Source organism: Mustela erminea, chromosome 9 (assembly GCF_009829155.1).
Source record: "Mustela erminea isolate mMusErm1 chromosome 9, mMusErm1.Pri, whole genome shotgun sequence".
NCBI classification, from domain to species: Eukaryota; Metazoa; Chordata; class Mammalia; order Carnivora; family Mustelidae; genus Mustela; species Mustela erminea.
Window position 1 is genome coordinate 914,651 of NC_045622.1, and position 19,873 is coordinate 934,523.

At 48.0% G+C, this 19,873-nt stretch overlaps 1 protein-coding gene across 2 annotated transcripts; it reads right to left on the minus strand.

Moving 5' to 3' along the window:
• Positions 1–7,019: 7,019 nt before the first annotated feature.
• On the minus strand, positions 7,020–18,777 carry MMP27 (matrix metallopeptidase 27). Of its 2 annotated transcripts, none has more exons than XM_032358207.1 (10): positions 17,182–18,777; positions 16,175–16,379; positions 15,024–15,172; positions 14,803–14,931; positions 12,135–12,296; positions 11,835–11,955; positions 10,452–10,582; positions 9,503–9,662; positions 8,620–8,723; positions 7,020–7,287 (listed from the first exon to the last, which is right to left on the minus strand). In XM_032358207.1, the coding sequence occupies exons 1-10, from the start codon at positions 17,261–17,263 to the stop codon at positions 7,043–7,045; spliced, it is 1,488 nt and encodes a 495-aa protein (XP_032214098.1). In that variant the 5' UTR covers positions 17,264–18,777; the 3' UTR covers positions 7,020–7,042. The 2 variants fall into 2 exon arrangements, with proteins under 2 accessions (XP_032214098.1, XP_032214096.1); XM_032358205.1 differs by having other exon boundaries at positions 16,175–16,413.
• Positions 18,778–19,873: the final 1,096 nt, after the last annotated feature.

Sequence of the window (19,873 nt, forward strand, 5' to 3'; positions counted from 1 at the left end):
CGGCCGTGGGGGCTGACACTCGGCCATGATCCTGGGCAGGCAAGCTAAGGCCTCAGAGCCTCATCATGTGTGAAAAACAGCAGCGGCCACTCCTACAGGACAAATGAGACAGCTCGGGGCAAGCTGAGTCCTGTGTTTGGAGATGGTCACCAGTACAATCGCTTAAAGTGTCCATACAGAACCGGCTTCGGGGGGCTTGGGGGGCTTGGCCGGTTAAGCGTCTGACTCTTGGTTTCTGCTCAGGTCATGATCTCAGGGTCGTGGGATCAAGGCCCGGGGGGCCCTGCACAGGTGGAGTCAGCTTCACGTTCTGTCCCCTACCCCCCTTGCCCCTCGCCCTGACCTGTTTGTGTGCTCTCTCTCTCTCTCTCTCTCTCTCTCATATGTAAATAAAATCTTACAAAAAAAAAAAGAAAGAAAGAAAAAGAACTGGCTTGAGATGAGTATCAGTGAAATGAAGGACTTAAAAATCGCATTTTCTGCTAAGGACGGAGACCTTCCCACGTGGGCAGGCCTGGGGCTCCTCCTGGCTTGTGCCGGCAGGCAGGTTAAAAAGAGGGTCCTCCTCTGATGGGAATGCAGCAGCTTCTTGAACGGATTCTCTCTGTGGTTCCTGAAGTCGCATCCTCGTAGAAACAGTGTCAGTGAACTTAGTAATACTTACTAAACAACGTCTCAGCGACCCTGCAGGCCAGAATCCGGCTGCAGACCATGTGCGAGGAGGCGGACAGAGCTCCCCTCCATCACGGAAAACAGTTCTCCTCGGGAAGGCATGACGGAAGCCTCCTCAAGTGGTAAATTTTCCTGCATTAAGGACAAATGTATTTATCTTTCCATGAATTTACTGAGACCGTGACGTACGGTTGGCACGGCTGACTTCGCATCCTGGACTGGCCCCCACGCTGACCGTCCTTTGCTTCAATCTGGGCAGCTGGGGAGCTCGTGCCTGCCTGTCCATTTGTCCCTGTCCTACAAGATGTGCCCGCTCTGACCAGGAGGGTCTGCCGATGGGCTGGGAGCGGCGGTGAACCTCTCAGGGCAGGCCGCCTGGGGACAGACCCCAGCAGGACCCCGTGCCCACGTGCCCCCGTGTGATGGCTGTGGGGCCCAAACGTACAGCACCTTCAGGCTGCTGCTGATGAGGAATGGATTTCCAGCCACTTCTCGTCCCTCTCTGGGTCACCGCCCAGGGGGCCTGACCCGATCCTGGACTGGATGGACACCCCACACTCAGCCTCGCCTCTGAACCTCTGACCCACGTATCCTCTGCCTGCTGGAGTCTGGATTTTCTGTCAGAGCTGCTCCTCCCCGGGGCCAGTGGCCCAGTGAATGCACGCTCCGTTCTCCCAGCTGTCTGGGAAGAAGCCTGGCTTGCCCTTGACTCCCGTCTTGAGTCACACTACGGCCATGAGACGGAAGAGCCCATCCTGTCGTGGCCCCCTCAGGGGCAGGTTTATTTCTCTCGGCGGCCAGCATCACCCGGCGGTGCTCGGAGCTTCCCGTCCGCCTCCTGTGTCTGCAGCTGCAGGGATCTTCTAAACGCAAGTCAGACGATCACCACGTCGCTTCTCGTCTTGAGTCTCTCTAGCTTCTCAGGTCGATAGGATGACCTGGGAGCCCCCCATGGCGGTCTCCCCGCGGCTCCTCCGACTTCATCCCTTCCCTCAGTCTCCTCCTACCCAAGCCTCTCCCCGGTCCCAGGAGCCTCTTCACGGTTACTCAGCCTCAGGGCCTTTGCATGGAACTGTTCTTCCTGTGGCACTCTTTTCCCTGAAGCATGGTTTCCTTGCTCTCTCCTTCGGATTTTAGGACTTGGGTCTTCGCCGAGAGCTCCACGTAGCTCACCCCAGACACCCCACACGTGCGCACCGTACTGAGTATTAGTGACATGTCAATGGGAAAACAGAAATCACTGAGTATTGGAAACAGGGGACTGACTGCAGCAAATTCATTCTAAGAGCAATGCAGGAGGCCGAGAAGCCAGAGGGGACAGTGAAGAGCCAAGAGGTGAGAGAGGGACCGTATCACCTGGCCAGAGCAGAAGCTGGGGCCCTGCAGACGCAGCCACCAGGAAAGACGCTGCCGGCGACGAAGGGGAGTGGGTCCTGCTCTCCTGGCAGCCCCTGGAGGAACGCACCCAGAGACGGCCCAACCTGCAGGGGTCCCCCCCAGCCGCCCTGACCCGGCTCCTGCCCGGCGGGGCCCAGCCTGCTCCAGGATGTCTCTGAGTATGTCAGCTGGACATACTCCTAGTTTCTGGTTTGTTTGTGGTTTCTCTACTGTGACCGGCACTGGAGGCACAGGAAGCCTGGGGCTCTGTGGTTGGGAACATGCCAGCATCCTTGGCTCCGGAGCAGAGCGTGGCACTAGGAGGCCCGCGGTGAACATCTGAGGGGAAGCACGGGCCTCGCAGACAGGGCGATGGGGCGGAGCAGGCCCCGAAGACAGGCGTGTCGAACCGACGAGACTGAGCCACGGTCCCGCCACCAGCCGGGTGTTACGTGAAAACGAGAGCCGTCTTCGCTGAAACCCGACTTGGCATGTTCTCTAACACGAGGCTCCCAGAAGGTCACGTTCATCTTGAGAACCTTGTAGCGTGTGATGCGCTTTTGTATGTGACCCTTCAGACCCCGGGCTCCTACTTCCAGCGCACTGTCCACGCCTGAAACCTTGTTTCTTCCTCGCGGGTTTGTCCACTTGAAGTCTTCCCTCTTGGGCTCTTCTGCTTTCTAAGTTTTAAAAATAGTTCAGGGAATCTGAAACACTGAACTCAATTTGTCAGAGAATAAGTAAATAAAACAAGCTTGAAAATAAGTCTTGTACTATTTATTGCTAATAAAATTGAACACCATAGTTCAGAAATAAATAGACAAAAATAGTTTATCAACTCTAGAGATGAAAACCAAGTCTGGCTTTATGGTCATTTAAGCAGTAAAAGCCACACAGAACTATGAAGTGTGGTCAGACAGAGACATTTCTCTGTTCTGGAAACTTCTCCCTCTGAGGGAGTCTTCATTCATGGTTGCCTGTTCTGTCCAGGCTTTCCTGATCTCCTCTAGTGACTCCTGTCAGGGTAAGTTGGGTTTTTGTTTCCCTTTGGAAACTTCAGGTAGGTAGTTGTATCTGGGACTGAGAATACACACTTAGCATCAATGACCCTGGGACCAGCTTGAGAAAGTTAGAGGTATTTTTTAGCTACTGAACTTCCTTTTTAGGGTTCCTTATACCTGAAGACAAACAAGGGACTGAATTTCAGCCTAAAGATAGGTCATGTGTTTAAATGATCTTCAAGACTGAAAGAAAAACCTTCTCCCGTTTCCCTGAGGAACAAGGGACTCATTCAGCTGAGCGTGGACGGAGGGCCGACCCGACAAACAGGGGACGGCGAGTTCCCTCTCCGTCTGCAGGCGAGAGGGCGTTCCAACGCCTTCTGTCTGTGTGAATCCACTCGTGTTCCATGTCCGTGGCTCAGATCTCCAAAATGCAGAGCTCTTGTCCACACGGTCCTGTCATGTTGCTTTTGAAGCTCTTTCGTTGTTTCCAGACCCAATCCCACCCTGGAGAAGACCGGCTCACACAGCAAACTGAAACAAAGTCTGCCCCTCTGGTCAGTTTGTTCCCAGTAACTGGACGGCGCGGCTGGGGAAGAACTGCTTCCTGCTTTATTCCAGTTCGCGGAAACTCGGAGATCGGCTTCTCGTATTTCCCATCGCTTGTACCTCAGGATAAATCGTTCATCTCCCCTAGTAACGATGGCGCACGCTTGTCCAGCACGTGCTCTGCTTGAAATCCTAATGTCACCCCTTGTCCTGAGCCTGGATCTCTTCCACAGGTGGAGAAACTGAGGCACGGAGAGCTCAGGAACTTGCCCAAAGTCCCACAGCTGCTAGATGGACAAGGTGGGCTATGTACCTGAGCCGTCCGGCTCCAGAGCCCATGACCCGCCCAGCCTCCAAGCATGCCGAGGGAAATCCAGACACTTTCTGCATGAGGGACGGTGAGCATGTGCTCTGGTGCTCTTGTCTAGGAGCAAAACATATCACCTAAGCTGCTTTTCCAAGAAAGCAGAGGCCTTGATGGCACCATGAAGAGAACAAATCAAAGTTAGTTTCACTGCTACACATTCCAAAGGAAAAAATAATAGGAACGTGGGTTCATCACAGAAGGCAAAGCAGGGAGGGAGTTAGACCGAGGAGCAGGGGCTGAAGGCCTGGACGTGGCTGGGAGGGGGCTTGGCTAAGGGACAGTTGGCTAAGGGACAGTGGAGGGTCTTACAATCGTCTAGGATTTTGGAAGTCAAGTTTACTTACGTTTCAAAGGCTGAGTGATATCACCTGACCTCTGGGTTATTCTTATAAATGTTTAACATAGCTCTCATAGTCAACATGTATTCCTCAGAAAACCGTGCTTTTACATGTTCCATTGGGTGTAAAATAGGATTGTTTTTATAATTGAATCGTGTCCTCTCCTATGGATCAATATTTTTCCTGAAGATCGCAGAGAAAGTACCTGCCTATAGCAAATCTGAGTGCAATTTCAGATGCTCCCCAAATTATAATATCACAGCCATTTATGCCACAGACCTGAGAATAGACGTAAGAAAACAAAAGACTGTCAAACAGCATTTGAGGGTCGACTAAGCACTACGCCCCACTGCTCTTGTTAATCAGTGACACTGATGCAGAACTAGCATATAACACAATTCACTGATTTAGTGCAGTCTGAACAAATATACTCAGCAGTGTTGCCACTGCCCCAATCATGACATAGAACACCTCCGCCTCATGTCCACAGTCGCGACGCAACATCTCCATCCTCATGTCCACAGTCATGACACAACATCTCCAGCCTCATGTCCACAGTCATGACGCAGAACATCTCCAGCCTCATGTCCCTTCACGTTCAGTCTCTGCCCCTATGCCCCACCAGTGGCGAGCAGTGATATGTTTTCTATTATTTCTCTTCTATCTTTTCTAATTTGTGATATAAAGGGAATCGTGTGATAATGAGTCCTCTGTGTCTGGCTTCTTTCACTTACCAAGGCTTTTGGGTTTCCTCCTTATGGTTGCACGTGTGGTTTCCCGTCGTCCGGATGGATGGACCACAGTTTATCCATTTACCGAGTGACGGACACTTGGGTCATTTCCAAAAGAAAGAAAGCGATCATTGACATTTATGAACAACCGTTCACATGAACGTGTTTTCATTTTTCTCCGGTAAGCATTTAGGAATGGGGTCATAGGTCACATGGAAAGCAAATGTTTAGTGTTACAAGGAGTAACCCAACTCTTTTCTGAAGGGCCTAATTTTTTGTTCTCACTCCAAGGGAGTTCCAGTTACTTTCAGTCTTTCAGTCTTTTTGAACCATTCTACTGAGGATGCAGCAGTCATTGTGATTTGAATTAGCATTTCCTAAAGGATTAAGATGTTGAACATCTCCTTATGTGTTTATGCCACTCAGAGAGCAAATATTCTGGCCATTTAAAAAAAGGGAGTTGTTTGTCTTCTTTTTGGGTTATAAGAATCCTTTCTATATTCGGGATATTTAATTCATCAGGGTTTTCTTCTATGGTTCAAGCTTTTTACGTCCTATCTCAAAAATCTCTGCTTAAGACCACAGAAATTTTTAAATATTTTCTTCTCAAAGTTTTGTACTTTTGATTCTTCTACTACAGGTCTATGGCTCCTTTTGAATTAATTTTTGTAAACCATGTGAGGTAGGGATCAAGGTTCTGTTTTTGTGTATGTATAAACATTTGATTATTCCAACACTATTTTTTACACGACTGACCTAGTATCTACTGTATTGTAAGTATTAAGCTGTACTCTTTAAAGTTTACTTTCTATTTCAAATATGCAATAACTCTTTCCTAAATCCCTTTCTAAAGGAATCTGGGAACAATGAACTCAAGGTAGGGAATGCGACTGTAGGAATTCCCAAGATTTTTCTATGCATATTTTCTATTAGCTGACACCTGCTCAATCTATCACTGCATCAGAATCAAGTTCAACTGACAACTCCCCTCTTCTGGGTCAGAAAAGTCATGAAGAGCTTAACCAAGCTTTTAGCTGTAAGGGTGGAAAGGTAAAATCTAACCATTAAGAATTTAGACATTCAGCAAGGACTTGGTATAACAAAGAGGACAGGAACTTCCCATCTATGGGTTTCAGCTCAGGTGAAACCCAATATTTCAAACACGGGGAAGAAAAGTATACATTTCTTGTATACGAGATCACTGTGTGTAAAATCTGATTTTAAACTCTCTAAGAAATGGTTAAATGCACTGGCTTATGCTTGGGAGGGTGGAGGGAACACTACTTTCCTTCTCCTACTGGTTTCCTAAGTGTTGGGGGACCACCTGTCATGTAAGAACTTTAGTATCTCTCTAGGCTCTCTCTTCCCTTTGGCAGGTAGAATAACTTACTTGATGGTGAATTCAGGAACAGAAATGTGGCACACGCAGCTCTGTCCTCTTTCTTTCTCTCTGGGCTCCAAGCAACCTGTAGAAGGCTCACCTTCTTGTGGACACCTGCTTCTTTCCAGTTCTCCCCACGACTTGTGTGCAAGTACCTCTTATTCTAGAATCTGATATTAGGAACCTAGCTTGTCCATAGGTACATTCACTAATGTAAGTTTTATCAGTAAAAAAGGTAGCGTTTTGCTGTCCGAACTGAGCGCTATTTCTCGGTGGGTTCAGAATAGGGGTGGGGAGGAGGGTTCAGTTTGTAGGGCCTCTAACTGCTCAGGTCCAGACAAAATAGGTGCTGAAGATTGGTTTAATAACGTCTGCAGTATTCAGTTATAAGACACGCTCACCTCTTCAGGTTCACAAAGCATAAAATGGGATTAAAGTACAGTGAGAGTTTGACACATCACAACTTCCTGTAAAAAGCATCAGGCAGCTCAGGATACCCACGGGATCTTTGTCCAACAGATACCCAGAGTCAGGACCGGCAACGTGGGTGACAGAACAGCTCTACTCCACTTTGAAGCAGAGTTCAGATTAAAAGACCTCTGGTGGTTTATTTTAGGTCTATGAATTTATTGATAACTACAGATTTTTTTCAGCACATGAACAAAGCTGAGAATAAGCAAGTACGAATTCTTATGATAAAACATCTCTACTCCTCCTGAACGGACTTCTTCCTCACTGATACTAACATTGGATGACGCGTTTAATGGTTCTTTACACCGAAACCAGGAATTGATTTTCATTATTCTGGTGATGTTCTTTGCCTTGGGGTCATATTCAAATTGCTTTGATCCACGGAAGAAATAGAAGAACCCTAGAGAGAGAGAATATCACTAGTTATCTCGTGCAACTCTGTGACGGCTCCACACTTGTTGACTATAGGCATATATAGAAAAAAATAATTGCACACTATGGAGAGAAAAGGAACCCGTGTATTACTGAGATCCATTTTACTTTACTATTGTCACATGAGAAATATTGTTAGTTTTATTTCCCCAAGGAAGAAGCCAAGGTCTGAACATGAATGTCAAGGGGCTTACCCCTTGTCTCGCCAGACTGTGGTTCACGCCAGAGGTTCTCATACTAGGTTTCAGAACAGTGTCTTAGCAAAGAGGGAGGAGAAGGCCCCTGTGGGTTTGGCCTTGGCCCTATATCCTCATTTTCCTCCAGTTGTTCTGCTCTGTTTTAGGTGTTAAGGTTTGTGTGAGATTTCACTGCAATAAATGGTGGTGTCATTCAGGAAACTTTTTAGGCTCTGTTTACCCCATGTTCTAGGGGGTTATCCATGGTCTAAGTCCGAGGCCATCGTAGCGTTCTGAGCACCAGGGTGCTTCTAAAGCTGTAGACTTCTGCTTCTTACCCACAGTCCTACATCCACCTCAAAAACTCTGAAGGATTAGTCATTTCCCATGCACCCCCCAAGTGCACACATTAACTACACACATGCTAGTTCGACAGTCACTGTCCAGTTCGTGTCCTTAGTCATTTCTCACACTTAAAACTCTCCAGGGGTGTGCGGGATGCCTGGGGGGCTCAGTCATTAAGCGTCTGCCTTCAGCTCAGGTCATGATCCCAGGGCCCTGGGATCGAGTCCTGCACTGGATGCCTTGCTCAGCGGGGAGCCTGCTTCCTCCTCCACCTCTACTGTTCCCCTGCTTGTGTTCTCTTTCTCTCTGTCTCTGACAAAGAAATTCTTAGAAAAACAAAAACAAAACCAAAAACAACTCTTCAGAGGGTATGTTTCAGGGGCTATCTTAGATCTATGATAAGTAAAATTAATCTTGGTACCTTTTGCAGAGATTTGAAATAGTATAACAGAACTTAGAATTAGAGCTCACTAATCAGGTTTGTGAGAACGCCAGCCTGGGTGGAGTTTATTATTATAGGTACCCGAGAAGAGTAAAATCACATTAAAAGTTATATGCAACTAATGAATCAGTGAATGCTACTCAAAAACTAATGATGCACTGTATGTCGGCTAACTGAACATATTAAAAAAAAAAATAGTGCCAACCTCAAAAAAACCAAAAAACAAAAAACCAAAAAACCCAACCAAGGAAAATGGAAGCATTTTCACTTCTGTCTATGTTCTCTCCCCGCCACTGAGGTCTCTTGAGCACCCACAGGTTTAGGCAGTGATGCTCACCTTTATGCTGGAAAGCAGCATCGACTCGGAGCCCAATTCCTGGGAAGAGCTTCACCACCCTCCGTGGGTACCCTCTGTCCATGTTCTGGGTCACTTCGTCATACCTGCGAGCAGGGATTGGAAACGTTCCCAGGGGATCTTTGCTCTGGGGAGCTTAATCCTTCCACTGCCCCAGTCGGAGTCAAAGGGGGATGTGGAGAAGCAACAGCCCCGGTAGAGGAAAACTAATTCCATCAATGATGAAAAACATGTCAAAGATTGTGTGTGGCTGAATCACTTGTCGTGTCTTGAAAAGAAAAAGTGAGGAGTGGAAACAAGCCACGTCCTTCATCAGACTGATGCTATTAAATCAGAACGCGGGCTCACAAAACAGAGTCTGCACTACAGAGATCACACGGCTGGTCACCAGAGGGGAGGCGGGCGGGGGACACGGAAACGGGAAGGAGAGGAAGGCGGGCACCTGTCGTGACGAGCACCGGGCGATGAGGGGAAGTGTCGAATCGCTGTGTTGTACCAGAAACCAACATGACACTGTATCATAAGTATGTTGCAATTAAAAAAAAAAAACACAAAGTAAGGCTCAGCTTGCAGCTTTCCTAGATTTTGACAGGGTATGTTTGTATTATCAGCAATTTGGTTGGCATCACCTGTTTTTTTTTTTTATCTTTATTTTATTTTATTATTATTATTTTTTATGTTGAGAAAGGCTTTGGACTCCCTGAAACATTCTTTTGTTTGGTGAATGCCATCTACCCGGGGTGGGCTTGAACATAAATGATTTTAGAGGACTACAGGTGAGTTTTATTTCTGCCCATGTTAAAGTGATGGTGTGTGGGTGTTTTCCGCAGAATAAAACGAAGAGGTCGACTGTCTGCACACTTACCTCCAGCACCAAATGCCCACAAAGAAGTAGGTTTTTCTGGTGCTGTGGTCGCAGACAGCCGCGTCAATTTTCTTCACGTGTCTTGGAAAGCCGAGCGTATGGATGGGTTTGGGGTAATCTGGCAAGACAGCGTATCCTCTGATCACCCAGAAGCTGTCATCTAGGAAGAGAGAACGTGATTATCTTCTCATCGGCTACCTAGAGGGAAAAACAGGTGTCCTACGAAACTCGAACATAACTAGATGCCTCATTTCTCGGGGTTCTGCCATCTCCTGTCCCGCTTGTTCTTCCTGCCTTCTTCAGCTGCCTTTATCATCCCGAGCCCACGCGCGACACACGCCGACCGCCAGGCAACGCGCTCACTAGTGTGCCGCCTGGCGATGTCTCTGACTCGGACAACCCAGTGAGCTTCGTTTGTACACATTCTCCTAGATTCCAGCCCTCGGCTCTTCGCAAAGGCAAGTAATCTGATGAAATCCATATAAAAACAGCACTGAAAAATGTAAGATTCCAGGCAAATTTGAATTTCAAATGAACACTGGCTGACTTCTACTATAAGTATATTCAAATATTACAAGGGTCCTGCTCATAAAATAAAAAATTGTGTGTTTTATCTGAAATTCAAGGTGTCTTGTATTTTTATTTGCCGAATCTGATAATCCTAGTAAAAAAGAGATATAAAAGAGGGATGGGTTCCCTTTATTTGGCAGAAAAAAGATCGTTATTTTAGTTCTTACCACACAGGCTTCTTTTAGCTGCGGTGTAGTTGGGACAATGTTCGTTTTCACAGCCACAGAGAACCCTGGATAGTTTTTCTTTCTGATAGGAACCCACGGCCGAAGAACTCTCCATTTGCCTCACGCATGCATTTTGTGTTCCTTGCCCCAAACACCCACTGACCGGTTCACGTATCCACAGACAGAAGAGAAAGCGTGATGGGCAAAGTTACCTTTAAACACTAGAATCTTATCGTTGGGGCTCTCATATGCAGCTTGAATATCTGCCGGCAGGGAGGGCCAAAACGAAGAGATCCGTTCAAATTCAACGTCCGCAATATCGTAGTAAATTCGCCACACATGCCTGTGTTAAAAAACAACAACAAAAAAGCACTTTACACAAACAGCATATATTGCGGTGGAAACACTGTAATCTAGGCTTCTCTTTTACTGAATTCATTAGATTCCCCTCAAATCATTTAGAGCATGCACACACTTCTCCTCAGCCAATGTGGTGGTTGTGAGTTCACGGCTCCTCTGTCATTACCCAGGTCAAGACACGCCTGTGAGCTCACTCTCCTGGGAACCGAGAGTAGAAACCCGCTCAGAAATCTCAGTGCTCAGTGCTCAGGAGCCTCGTTTTTGCCAAATCAGCGATGCTCAAAGTTCCAAGGCAACAGCGAGCATCTCAGAAGAAGCTTTCAGTCTGACGTTCGCTAGAATGAAGACTTGTGAGCATCGCGCAGTAAGAGATTTCCTCAGATGTTCCCCTCGGGCAGTAAAGTTCTGAGTCTATGAGCAAGACCGACGAGCCCTTCCCGCCCTGGGCTGCCCCTCTCTGACGTCCCGGCCAAGCGGCCTCAGCCCTCACGGCGCAGAGCATGGCATCCAAAGGCTGTCTCGCTGTGGGCAGAAGGGGACTGATTTCAAATATTCTCTCCTTGTGCCCCTGTGCTTGTGAGATGGGTCTGTGTCCCAATAGTGAGTTCTGAAAACGCAGTCATGGTACACACAGCCGATGGGCCACGTCGCCACTGCAGCCCAGTGAGCTGTCCACGGGGAGAGAGGAGTGCTCCCACCCCAGCGACCGCGTCCCTGCTGCCCCATGAAGGAACGGTCTGCTCATCTAGCTGTTTCCCAGCTGGCGCTCTCGCTGGAAAAAAGACCTAACTTTTATCATCTGCTGCTTTCCAGGGTGCAAATGCCCCAACCAGGGCCAGTTCCAGGCTACAGAAGTGATGCGAAGTGGTTTGCAATCCTCCCCCAACTTTAACCATTGGCTCCGGAAATGAAATTGGCTCCTGAAATGGTCAGCTCCCGCACCACTGGGATGGGTGTACGGTTTTAGTGAAGAGGTCACTGAAAATGATCCTACTTCACCTTCTTATACAAGGGCAATTAAAAATTTGCTTAACAACTCTTAAAAATTAATTTATCAAACAAGCAAGAGATAAATACACATAGTAAAGTATTCCACAGAGTATGGACAGTTATAAAATGAAAAGGAAAAGGAACACATTCTCCCCCATCTCTGTGATTTCCTCTCTATTTACCTCCAAATCTTTTGAAAATAAAATATTCACAGGAAGTTGAGGTATTTAAGGGAATGGGTTTACCTGCCTTTAAAGAACATTACTTCTCTGCGGAAGGTGGTGATAGCGTCAAAAGTCAAATAAGGGTCACAGGCATGGGGTATGGTGGCCTCCTTTGGCTTAGCAGATGTCTTAGGCAGACTCCCTTTGATGAGAAAAGAAAGGGCACCGTGAATTCAGAAGGCATGTGGAAATACCTAGAGAAGGATCTTACCCAAGTGGGTGTTTTCTTCATGGTGATATTTCAAGAAGTGATTTTTTCACTTCCTTTCTGGAAATCTTCCTACTGAGTTCACCTATATTCTGATTTCTGAGGTTGCTCACCGTAGATGGACTGGATCCCATTGATATCGTCCTGAGAAAGCGGGTACTTGTTAGGGTCCAGGGAGACGTAATTTGGAAACATCAAAGCTGTTCGATCGTTGGAGTGAGAGAGTCCCAGTGCATGGCCAAATTCATGGGCAGCCACAAGGAACAAGCTGAATCCTTAACAAAAATAGGAAAGACATGGGTATATGGGTCCATCAAAAGGAGAATGGTTGCATCTGAGGTTAAGAAGTAACCAAGTGGAGAGAAGGAAAGGCTGGTCATAGAGTGGATAATTGGTCCATGTGCCAACATTTATCTGGAAGTATTTCAACACTAGTCATACCATGGAGAACCATGATCAAGAACAAGATGGCAGGAAACAGGTGTGTGAGAAGCAGATATTACTACAGAAAATAAAAAAGTAGAAGCCACCAGTTTAGGGTTGTTGCTGGGTTATACTGTGTGTCTGATCACTTTTATCCTACTTGTATCCTGTGGAAGTCCCCCCTGCTGTAGGATCAAGTCCTCGCCATCGCCCTCCACGATCTAGTCCCTGCCTTTGTATCAGGCTCATACTTTGTTTTCATATTTCACGAGCTAACCATATGCAATCATTTTCATCTCTCACCCGTGCCACATCCCTTCTAATCTCTCTGTCTTCCTGCCTCCATCCCCTCTACCCAGGACATCATCTCTCCTGCCCCGTGTGCCGAGCTGTCTCACTTGTCACTCAGGAAATCCCTTTAGCATCAGCTCGTGCGCGAGGCTTCTCGTAGGCAGCCCTCCTCTCCTGGCTGAGTTAGAGGCACCTTTCTGCGTTTCCACAGACTCGGTGTGGAATTCTGCCATAGCACGTGAGGGACTGCACTGACCACTTTCAGGAAGTTGTGCGTCTTTTCAGGGACTGCGTCTTAGCCACCGTTTCTCTCCGGTGACTGCTAACCTGTCAGTAGTGGGCACTTCATAAGGGTGGCTGGATGTCCAAGGGTTTATTTGGATGAAAGAATGCTTGGATATGCTCCTACACACCCATACTGGAAGGCTCTGCATGCAGGCGAAACTGGCCTTTTCCCTGTCTCTCCCACTAGCCTGTAAGGTTCGAACCATAAAAGACTGTCCTTAGACTTGCAATTCAGCCTATGGACCCTAAAGAAAAGGCCGAGCCTTTTTTGATGGAGCCTTGTCCGATGATGCCGGCACAAACGAGCACAGAATGACCAGGGATTATTTAACGGTCCTTTGGGTTCTGTGCTCTGGCCTCGACTGGTACCTCTCATCTGGCTCACCGTGTTGCTGGGTGTGCGTTTGGACAAGATGGGACAAGGGACTCTTTGAAAAGATAATTCAAACTCAAGTCATCTCATGACTTTCAATCCTTTATGCTGGCTTTTCAGAGGCTGCGTGGTCTGAACCCTATTCACCGTTTCCGCCACAATCCTGCTGCTTGAGTCGGTCAGGCTGCGCTTTCAGGAGTGCTCTCCGGCCGGGTGCCTGCTTAGCCTCCTGCTCAGGTCTGCCGTCACGTCCTCCCTTGACCTGTGTTCCCGTTCCCATTTCTTCCCCCTGCTCCTACCACTTTACTATCGTTTCCTTTATCCCGGGGTGGGTCACGCTGATTTAAATGCTGCTTGAGACTGCGTGTGCCCTAGGCTGTAAACCCCTGAAGGTCAGGGTGGGTTGTGTACTCCAGCTCTAGCGCAGAGCTGGCTCAAGGCGGCTGTCTGGTAAAGGATTTCTGATTGACTTCGTTTACCGAAACTGTGGAACATCTATCATGTACTGGCTTGCAGAAACTATGGAACAGCTCACAGACTGTCTGGACTTACTTGTTCAGGACTGAACTGTGTGATTGGAGAGACCACACATCAGGAGAGCCGTAGCCTCTGCTTTCCTGGGACCCTGGAAACCAGACCCCAGACCCAAGGCAACTATTGTCAATGACAGAAAACGAAATGGGGAGAACCCAGAGTATCCGGAGCCGGCTCCCTTGTGGGATACACATATTTTTACTGTAGTAAAGTTTTGTTTCTCGTTTGAGAAGTAGTAGAAAATGTCCTATTTTCTAGGAAATGAAATAAAATCAACTCATTTGGTCTAATGGGTTGAGTAAGGTTTGGGGTCCAATTCCTCAGCAGGTGGGCAAGTGTTAGAAGAGGAAGTTCATGCCTCTGAATCGACCTTCCAGGCACCGCGAGCCCACACACCATCCTTCAGTCACGATCTCAGAATCCCAGCCCCTAGGACTTCTACCCTTGCTACAACACACAGTCCATGCTGACTTGTAGGGTGCCGGTCCGGGCCTCGCAGCACACAAGGTCATGAACCTGTGAAGGCCTGGTCTAGTACAACTCTGTGGTCTAGTATAACTCTGTGGTCGGTCTAGCACAACTCCAGGGTCTTTCATGGTTCCAGGCACAGGGCAGACCTTCAGGCGCTGTGAGCGTGTGCATGCGTGTGTGACCACGCAGAGAAGGCCCGGATCCGGAAAGGATTAGCATCTTCACGAGGACACTGTGCGGGTAAGGCCCTGACATGAAGAGCACCGTTATCTAATAGATACTGAAACGTCCATCAGTGAATATGGAAACTGTGGGGCAACTGGGAAGTAAAAAGCAACTAATCGTGAAGCCATTTCAGGGATTCTTTAGAACAAGATTCTGCTCACGAAGAGAACTGGGCTCACCTGCTCCATCCTTGGTCCAGTTTTCGTCCTCATCGAAGTGAGTGTCTCCACCCAGACCCAGACCTGGAGGAAAGGCATGTCCGAGGACTCCCAGGGGGCCATCAAAATAACGAGGGCACCGGCCATGCACTGAGACACAGGTCACAGGGGGAGAAAGGTCAGCCTGTCCAAATCTCCTGAGATGGAAAAAGCCAGACTTTTCCCTCTGCCGGAAACCTTACCTCGGGTCCTAAAGGCAATCATGATGTCCGCAACCCCCTTGAAAGTCTTGGTGAACGTCAGCGGAGTCACTCGGCTCCACACCTCAAGGCCGCTCCGGATGGCCTCGTCCACATCTGCCTGGGCCATATCTGGAGTGTAGTTGACGATTCTTCAAAAATTACAGAAACAGATGCGTCGGCGACAGCACATGCATGTAGACACACAAAGACAAAACAATCGTTTCTTATAAATTATACACAGCGATCACTGATAGTGTCGTGCCGCTCTTGTGTTAGTATTTGAACAAAGTTTTCCATATGCTCTGTGACCCGATCCTGTCAAGACGTCAACAAACGAGGCTCAGAGAGGTTCTGTGACTTCCCTGAGATCACATCCTGACGGGGGAGCGCCCCTCTCCGGGGTGGGCTTGCGGTGCACGAGCGGAGATCTGCGTTCTCGGCAGCTCGAGGGCATCAATCTCATGCTCCCGTCATATGCAAAGAGTCTCCCTTGAGAGCTTGAAAGACTCAGTTACTCGGGAAAAGACTTCCCTCTGGCTTCCATTCCCTGTCTTGCTAGAGCTATGATTATTTTAAATCCTAAGACTCAACACAGTGAAGGAAGAGCTAGGAGACGTGTTCTTCGAGGCCCGCAGGAGGGCTTGAGAGCCACAGTCCCGGCCACCGACTCGGGTGGGAAGCACACCCCACCCTCTTTCTGCCAGTGAGCCGGCCCCCTCTCCCCGCCCCGCCCGGGGTGGACTCCCCGCTCCACCCGGGCTCCACTTGAGGGTTGACGACGCTAGCCCGAGGCATCTCTAACATGAACTGGCTGAATCCCAGGCTCTTCCCGTCTTCTCCGCTCGAGCCGTCGCGTCGGCCGCGTCGGCCGCCGGTTGCGCTCCTGGTGCTGAGCGTGTATGCGAGTGGCCCAGGCGGGAGAGTGAAGCGAACTGCCAGAGCCAGTCTGCTGGGAAGACTGGGGGGTGCTTCGATAACCTCTGTCAGTGTCTGTTTCAGGTGGTCCCGGCAGGGCTGCCGACATCCCAGCGTCGCAGGGAGGAGGGAGCAAATGAGATCAGTGACCTAGGAAGCGCTCGGTAAAGTAAATGTTACAGTCCTGTAGTTCTGGACCGGGGCGCTGCGGGGGAGACAGTACGCGCAGGTGTTACCTGTATGTGAGGTTGTGTCTTCCCCATCCTGGAAGGGTGTAACCGTACTGACCCACATCTGGCACTCCGCACCTCGGTGTCCTCATCATCTCCAGGGTGCGTGAGTCGAGTTGTCCAGTCACCGTCAGTCCAAAAAATGCTTGCATTTCCCGAATCTTGCCATCTAAGAGACTCCCGTTCTTGCTTTGGACAAGAGGACTCCCTTCTATTTCAAGAGAGTAGAACTGGTTGAGATATGCCTGATCCAAGAGAGAGAAAAAATAAAGTAGGACACACACTACAGGACGGCACATCTGTATCTCTGGATAAAACAAAATCACCCAAAATCCTTTTTGGCAGTGGGTGGGAAGAAAGACGTGAGGAGTGAGGGGAAGGAAGGAGGGGGAGGGGAGGAGAAAGGAGGGAGCAGAGACAGCCTGTCTTTCCAGCTCCCCACGCGTGGCTGAGCCCGTGGGACGGGGGTTACCCGGCCACGCAGCCCACACCACTCCACGCCTGCAGGGAGGACCATTGGCGGATTCCATGTGTTAAATGATTGCACACCCCTGCATTTGGGTGTTCCCTTGAAACAAATTCTAGAAGAGATCCGTGGTTGTTCTTTTTGCAGATGTGGTTAATTTAGCCAAATATGGCAAATGGACTGGACTGATTTTTAGAGGGAATCTCCAAGGCCAAGTATTTCCGACGCATGGAGGGGTAAGGATCTAGAGCTGGAGTTGGGTTTCCCTAGCTGGTATGATATTTCTGTGGAGAGACCCCATTTCTCCCAGGGCTGTTCCCTTTCTCCCCGCTCGGTCTCCGCCGGGACCCATGGCTTGAAGTGGCAGCAAATCTCCTTTCCTTTCACACCCCCAGGTTCCGCCCCACACACGGCTACTTGGTGTCCTTGAGTTAGGGGAAAGTACCACAATCTTTTGCAGGAATTTGCTGTCTTCTTAAGTTCCAAGGCAACCAAGAAAATTAATTTTTTATCGATAGCCTTTATTACCATATATTGAGACACATACCTGCACCAGCCGCGCGTTCTCGCCGGTGTCCATGTTTCGGTCTATAGGAAATGCAGAAGAAAACGTTACAAGGAGCAAACATTGAAGCAGAAGGCTCTTCATTCCTCTCTCCTTTCTGCCGAAGCCTGTTTGTGTTTCCACGGAATTTAGAAAACAAGAGTAAGACGTGGCATGACTTGGCTTGTATTGTCTTTTAATTAATACCAGAAAAGGACATTTGCCATGAAGTGTGTCAGGATAAGCCCTTTCCCCTTAGGTTAACTTGATTTTGCAATCATGATCTGCAGTTTCTGAGGAAACACAATCCCTGTTGCTTACTGAATTGAATATAGTAGGGAGCCGGCCTCCAAGTTACTGTTGTCCTTGCAAAGTTGGAGCTCTTCTTATCTTTGACATTCTTGAGAGTTTATAAAGTAATTTTCTTTTGAACGAAATGCCAGGATATCTTGGCTAGAAAGGTATCATGAAAATACAATTGAATCCGGAGTCAGATTGCCATAATTAACTAGGATAAACAGCCCATGTTTGCTGGGCACCTGCTATCAGCCTGTCACCGTAAACGGAAGCGTGAATGAGATGTGGTTCCCATCTTGTTGGGAAATTCAGACACGTACAGACATTAATACCAGACAAAACCGAGACGGATGGCAAAATGTGCACAGAAGATTCCAGAGCAGAGAAGAGCCAAAGAGGGGGTCACTGCTGATGGGCGTGCCCCAGCGGCTCGGCTAGGCGGGGCTTCCAGTGGGTCCTGAAGAAGGAAATGGATAGGATGTGGATGGCACAGGAGGTGTGCAGAGGGAGCCCATAGGAAGCAGGTAGCTCGGCAGAGATGCACCTTGGGAGGTCTGGCCAATTAGAGCCAATACACTTGAAGACAGCCAAGGGAGAGGGGGGCGGGCGCTGGAAAGGGTGCAAGAAAAATGAGTGTTTTCACAATCTTCTTGTGCCTAAGAATGTCCCTTATTCTATCCTGACACCTGATCGAGAGTGTACCAAAGTAAATTTTCTTTCGGATGTTAGAGGCACTCTTACTGGTTTTCTAGAATCTAGTGCTGCTGCTGGGAAGTCTTTTATTCTGATTCTTCATTTTTTTCTCCTGAAAAATGTTGGAAATATTCTCTTTATGCAGCTATCCTGAAATTTCATACTGAAGTCTCTTGTGGTTTTCTTTTTTTCTTTTTCTTCTCCCATTAATGTTGCTGGGCAGTAAGCAGACCTTTTCACTATGAAAATTTCCAGAAAAATTTCCTCCGTCATTTCTTTGGTAATTTTTTCCCCACTCAATTTTCCCTTCCCTTTTCTGGAATGCACATCTTTTGGACCTCATTGATTGAAACTCTGTGCTCCAATATTTCTTTCACTGCTTTCTGCCAACATTATTTTCCAGCCCAGTTGTGTTTTTAGTTTCCAAGAGTTCTTTCTAATTCTCTGAGTGTTTTATTTATTTTCTTGCATTTTGTTAGTGGTTTTTGGATGTAGAATATGCCCTATCTTTTGATAATGTATAGTATTTTTAAGTGTATCTTGACATTTTGCTTTGGTCCCAGAAATGTCTCTATTTCTTCAAAGTTTCTTTCTGGGCGCCTGTTTCTCATGTTAGAAGATTTTTTTTTTTTTTTTTTTTATAATAGTCTTTTTTTTTTTTTTATTTATCAGAGAGGGGCGGGGAGAAAGCGAGCACAGGCAGACAGAATGGCAGGCAGAGGCAGAGGGAGAAGCAGGCTCCCTGCTGAGCAAGGAGCCCGATGTGGGACTCGATCCCAGGACGCTGGGATCATGACCTGAGCCGAAGGCAGCTGCTTAACCAACTGAGCCACCCAGGCGTCCCTAGAAGATTTTTTGTAACGTTTGGAGACTCTGTGTTACAGCCCCAGGAAGGAGGACGGCAGAGTAAACAAGTTCTCAGTGTCTTTCCAGAAGCCCACAGGATACTCTGCGTATGCATTTTGGCAAGAAATTAAACACTGGCCGCATCTTCCAGCAGGGGCACAGAATGTATTCCATTCGTTGGATGTATCGCGACCACAAGTGAAATTGGGGTGTTGTCACAACAAAGGAGCGGGGAGAAAGTGTTAACAGAGGTCAGTGTTGGTATCTTAAAGTCTTCTTCCTTGGGCTGCTAAAATCCTCCAGAGACTTCTCCAGTTTCCCAACATTTTAACTTCCCATCAACAAGATGCAGGAGATATCTCTGGCATGCCTTCTGCTTTCTAGACCCACCCTAGGCAGGAGGGAACGGATGGGCAAATACCCAGCCTCCTATCCCTTCCAGATTTCAACAGAGAAAGGTGTTGCGTAGGCTTCTCAGGAAGTCCAGCTGGCATTGAGCCTCTGTCGCCCGTCTAGAACGTCGACAGCGCCCTTGTGTTGGCTTTTCTCCTCTTACTCACTCTGCCCGCTGCCCCACTCCTGCTTCCTGGGAACGTGTCCCCAGTAAAATAACCACACCAAGGTCTGGAGTTTGGCTTTGCTTTTGAAGAAATTTAACCCAAGGTAAAAAGTCATCTCATTACTTAAGTTCTGAGCTCAGATTCTTGGAGCTCTTGTATTCACATAAAATGTCAGTGTAATAGCCAGAAAATACTACACAAAGAGGACTTTTAAAAGGGAGTAATTTTTGAGTTGTTTCACTTCTTATCGTGGTTCGCTTTCAAGGACTCTCTGAAATATGGTTAAAGAAATACTATGA

What these genes read in the sequence shown, in the direction of transcription:
- MMP27 (XM_032358205.1), bottom strand. Translation starts at nt 17,283, where the DNA reads ATGAAGAGCCTTCTGCTTCAATGTTTGCTCCTTGTAACGTTTTCTTCT. An exon ending in TAAGATTCTAGTGTTTAAAG is followed by an intron (nt 9,663 to 10,451) that starts GTAACTTTGCCC and finishes CTCTCTTCCTAG; the next exon opens with ATGACAGCTTCTGGGTGATC. An exon ending in TGCTGCTTTCCAGCATAAAG is followed by an intron (nt 7,288 to 8,619) that starts GTGAGCATCACT and finishes CTCTCTCTCTAG; the next exon opens with GGTTCTTCTATTTCTTCCGT.